The 5422-nt window shown below is 45.1% G+C and overlaps 1 protein-coding gene across 1 annotated transcript in view; it reads right to left on the reverse strand.

Annotated features, from left to right (window-relative positions):
* IFT88 (intraflagellar transport 88) overlaps positions 1-5422 on the reverse strand; it is a 72170-nt gene that overhangs the window by 65424 nt on the left and 1324 nt on the right. The window contains exons 2-4 of the mRNA XM_018554687.1: positions 4970-5090; positions 2400-2462; positions 731-787 (exon numbers count right to left, since the gene is read on the reverse strand). Coding sequence (XP_018410189.1) covers positions 731-787; positions 2400-2462; positions 4970-5056 — 207 coding nt within the window. The 5' untranslated portion in view covers positions 5057-5090. The remainder of the gene's footprint in view (positions 1-730; positions 788-2399; positions 2463-4969; positions 5091-5422) is intronic.

Consider the following 5422-nt stretch of genomic DNA (forward strand, 5'->3'; position numbering starts at 1 on the left):
CTGGGAGGTCAAAATCCCCCCTCCGGGCTTTTTGGCATGGGGGGGGGGGGATAGTGATTTCTCTTGTGCAGCGCTATGGGGGCTGAACGTGTATAGCTAGCCTATACACAGACATTGAGTTCTACAGTTGTAGAGACCTATGTGAATGGTCAAATGTTTTCTCTAAAGAGTTAAGGATAAAAATCGCGGGAGGGGGGCGTGGCGGTGCATGGAAGTCAATGGAACCGCAGCCACGCCCCCTCCCCTGGAAGTGCGATCGGATGCGTGGCAAAACATTGTCTGCGTTCCGGTCCACTGCCAATGCAAAAAATAGAGCATGCAGCATTTTTTGCGTTTGCAGTGGACCGGAACACAGGCAATGTTTTGACACGCGTCCGATCGCACTGCGGGCGGGGGGCGTGGCTGCGGTGCCAAAGACTTCAATGAACCGCCACTCCCCCTCCCGCCCCAGAACGAACGGGGAAGTTTTGTGAGCGATTGCTGTGCGTTCCAGCAGCTATCGCTCTGGAATGCAAATGAATTGGTGCGATTGGGCCCTGTGTGGTCGAAGTGTCAGGGACCTTGAGCAGGATGGGCTGATAACCTGACTTTTTCTGGCAGGATAGTATTTGAAATGTTTTGTTTAATTGTTATTTTAATATTACAATATTGCAATACTGCACAGTGTTTTTTCTAACACACTGGACCCCCTACAAAGGTGAACTGAGCTTTAATTACACAATATACTTACTCCAAATCCAGTTCCCAAAGAACGGACAGCAGCTGTTCCTGGGACTTTAGCTGTAACCTGTAATATGAGGCAAATTATGTGACATGGGGTAGCAGATCAACTTTATGCAAAGTGCCAGCAAGCGTGCATGCCCCACATAACAACAGGGAGTAATATATATATGAACCAAGCTACTTTCTAGACATTACTTACGTTACTGTTTTGAGTAACATACCAGAAACACTGAGGTAGTTAGATAGAGACAATGTAATATATCAAAAGGGAAATTCAAGCACCCAAAAGGAAAAGTGACATCAAAGTCAAAGGCTCCGTTCACACCTAGGCATCAGTGTTTTTCTGCACATATTAGCGCACGGTTTTGTGTAGCATGTTTAGCCCGTTTTTGCTCGTCTAGCACATTTTTGCGTACGTTAGATGCACACACATGAAGATGCCCGTTTTAGCGGGCAGATTGAAAGACATTGTGGTTAATGGACAAATGAGCAAAAACACGCACAGAGATTAGCAAACCGCTTGTGTCACACGTTTTGGTCGTAAATGACCACCCACAGTGCAAGGGACTTATGCTAAATGAATTGATTCATTCTTAGATATGTGCTTCCTCCACCTCTCCTGCTGCTTCTTGAATATTACCCTACCGGTTACTAGATCACCAGTCATCAGGGGGGCAGCTTTGACTGCAGGAAACATAGCCTTCTCCTCTACCAATATGGCTGCCTCCTCACAGAGACAGTGTACAGCACAAGGCATAGTAAAATGAGTAATAAGGAAAAGATCAGCTGCAGGGAGACCACTGGCAATACCAGTGACCAGTCTTTTTGCTCTCCATTTGCCTTTTTTTAAGCACAGTGTTCACAGTACATGTCCTCCTTAACTCTCACTACCTGTCCCAGTGGCAAGGTTTCACACAGGTAGGGATGGGATATCTCTCTGACAGGGACAAAGACGGAAACAAAAAACACATTTAGTTTGTTGAGTGAGTAAAGCTAGGTTAGGTTTTAAATATTAAGAAATGTTTACAACCTGACAAACTCTATGTTGCGTGTTATACTCAGTCTACATGATCTTTGTTGTGCTCAGCCAGGCAATGAGGTAGCTGGAACTTTGCCAGACGTGTACAGCACAATTTTAACCGCTTGAAGACCAGGTGTTCAGACCACCTTCCTGGCCGGGCCATTTTTCAGTGTTCTGCGCTGCAGTACTTTGACATTTATTCCGTCATACAACGCTGTACTGAAATTAATTTTATACCAATTTTTGGGGACAGATAGAGTTGTGTAACTTTAAAAAAATTGGGGGGGAAACTTTAAATTTATTTACTATTTTTTTTTTTTTACTTAACTTTATTGCTATCACATATGTGATCACATAACAAGGAGGGGGGGCGCACGTCTCGGGGCCTCATACAAGCGATCCGCCGGCTCTATAGCCGGCGGATCGCTTGTATATTAACAGGCATCGCTGCCTCTTTTCAAATAGCGGGGATTTCCCGCCCGAGCGGGCAGATGTAACAGGATGTGTATACACGCCCAGTTACATTCAAGAAGCTCCCGGCCGGCCGTGTATACACAGCGGCTGGCCGGGAGGTAGTTAAAGATTTGGCTATTTAGCAGGCAAGTGAACTTGGAGATATCCTTTATCAACAATATGGTGTTACTCAATAAATTACCGGAGGTCTTCGTCCATAACTTGTCTTCAAAGCTTGCTGAAAAGCCGTGTCGTTCTCCAAATCCTGCAAGACACAACAAAAGTGGATGAATAACCTGCCATTCTACAAAGTTATTATTTCCCTAATTTTACCCTCTTTCACATTCAAATCTTCATACCTATGAGATCTGGATATATGAGAGCTGAATTTAGACGTAGATGAAGCATCCATGTAGCTCTGACCTGCACCCAAATGGCTTTTCAGTACTCTCCTAGCAGATTATAATGATGGGCCTGTAACACAATGGCTACAGAAATTGCTGTTCCAGGATTCTGCAGTGGAGGGTCACATGACCAAAATGTCTAGGCTTTTGGTCATGTGATCTCTGCTGAAACAGATGCTCAGAAGTCAGTCTGTCTGGTCCTTTTGTTCAACAGAAAAGCCAATATTCTTGGTCACATGATTGGCTACTGTGGCATCCCAAAAACACTAAGATGAGTAGATTAGGATTGCCCTTACCTTTTCTGACTTTCAGGAACCAGGTTGGGCAGGGTAGCTGGGAAGTGGGGTTTGGATTTGATCAATTTTAAAATGAGCTTGGCACTGAGTCTTGTACAGTGTTATCCATCAATAAGTGCAAAACATTTGAAGTGATACCCCTTATTGGCTATGTTAAAGGAGAATTATAGGGTGAGTGAAATACTCTCCTCCCCATAATTCAAGCCGACCTGTGACAGGGAAGCTGTCACAGGTCGGCTCTATTGATCAGGAAGTCAGTGAACACATACTGCCGATCGCTGACTTCCCAATCCTCCCCCTGCAAAGAGCGGTGATTGTCAGACACGGCTCCTTGCAGGCATTCTCCCCTCTCCGTATCTCTAGTGCTGACTGGGGGAACGGACGGTGGAAGGGGGGAGCACAGCTGACTCTGCTTCTAGACAGGCAGAGCCAGTAGTCAACCAGCCAGCGCTAGTTTTGGGTTACTGGAGGACATTAATATATGTCCTCCTGTGACCCTGAAGAGAACAATGACCAGAAAAGGTTAGGCCATAGTTCTCTTTTAGGCTGATGTTAGCTCTCAGGATGACTTAAATCTCTTCTTCAGGCTTTACACATGGAGCCGGCATGCTGCAAGGAAAGATTTTCATACTTTGTAGAAGCCTTGCACACATAATATACAGCCTTCTATCATAATTTACACACCCAATGCAGTGTATAAATGTCTTTCTTGGAGTTGGGCTTTAAGCTGTCCATACACTGTTAAAACGTCATGGGACCATTCATTTGAAATGGTTCATCAGAACATTCGGCGATGCCATCACCGAGTCAACAAACCTTGTTCAAAAGGCCCTAAAAATGTCATCCACATCCGCTGCTCGATTGGAACCCCAGACGTATTGAACAGGTTTCTTTTGTGCCTAACAGATGTGTATTACAATGTGTACAAATTTTTCCCGAATGAAAATCATATTTACGGTTAGAATTTTGTTAATTTAGATAAGAAACGAGAATCGTGCTTGATCAGCTTCTTCCTTGGTTTCTCTAGCCGTGGCAGCGGCAGCGCTTTTTTATTCGGAGGGGAGGAGATTGCCGAACGGATGTTCGGTGGTTTCTCTCCCTGCTACACGCCTACACCCGCAATGCCAGTCCCAGGCTCGCAGGAGGGGTAGCAAAGTCCGGAAATCAAGGTGGAGGGAGTCGGGCAGGGGCCATTTACAAGTATACATGTACATCAAACTCGTGAAGTTTTTTTCTTTTCTGAGCAAACAGGCATTTTCAAAGCAAGCTGTCATGTTACATGTCATAAAAGAAATGTAATTTACCTTTTTTAATGGTAAATGCAGCTGGGATGGTGGATTTGTCCTGCAGCATGCTAGACAGTGTAGGTGGGGGCGAGAAGAGGGTTGAGCAGCACTTTTACATTATTTCCATAAGCTCCTGCAGACAGAGTAATGCGCTGTCAATCTAAAGGGCTGCGGGTGGCAGACTATTCACTGCTCAGGCTTTCAACAGTAAAAACATGTAAGCAGTTGCAGTAGCAGTGAGGGTGACAAAGCTGCAGTGATTTCAATGCAGAAGGAAGTGCGTTGTCATCCTATCAAAGGAAGTGTCCATCTAATGTTTTTTCCTGCAGGTAGTTTATACTTTAAAGCAGAACTCCAGGCAAAAATGTTCTCAATCCTTGCAGTGGGGCTACCCCCCGAACTGAAACGGTTAAGTGCTTGTTTCTGTCTAGGTGCTAAAAAAAAGAAGAAAAGTTATACTCACCTGCACAGTGGAGCCGACTGGCTACTACTCCGCTACGCAGATGGAATGTCCCTCGGCGTCCTCATGTCCTATACACATTGTATAGAATGTGAGTATTCAAGGATCCTTAGACTACTGCAGTGGAGGGGAAGAGAGGCTCCAGGGACCGGACTAAGAGCAAGCCGTCTCCGAGGATCAGGAGAGTATAACTTTTGTATTTTTGCAACTAAACAAAAATGAGCACCTAACCCTTGCAGAGCGGGGGTGGCCTCACTGTAAGGGGTAAGAAACATTCTGCCAGGAGTTCTGCTTTAGTGAAATACGGTGTCCCATGGGATTCCTACCTCAGTGTCATATGCCAGGTTGTAATCATTGTATCCAGAATACAGGTCCTCTTCATCCTCCTCGGGTACCAGGTGAACATGTTGCATGATGATGGTGTCGGCACGCGTGCTGGCAGCTGGGCTGGAATGATACAAAACACTGTGTACACCATGACAGGATAAAATCCTAATTCATTGATGTCACCCCACTGTTTGATAACGATGGTTGACAAACCCACCAAGACATCTACCGGTACTAAGCCACTCACAGACTTTGGGATAAAGTAACAGCCTTCTCTACTCATATTTGTAGAATACACATCCAGACTGCAGATTACAGGCTCACAGCACCGCACTTCTTTTATTTCATTATAGCTTTCACATCAATATGATGACAGCGAGATATGGATCACTATCAGGAGAGATCCATATCTGATGGAAATAATCCCTTGACCTGATACACACACCCCATGA

Source organism: Nanorana parkeri, unplaced genomic scaffold, assembly GCF_000935625.1.
Source record: "Nanorana parkeri isolate BGI_ZX_2015 unplaced genomic scaffold, ASM93562v1 scaffold169, whole genome shotgun sequence".
Classification (NCBI taxonomy): Eukaryota; Metazoa; Chordata; class Amphibia; order Anura; family Dicroglossidae; genus Nanorana; species Nanorana parkeri.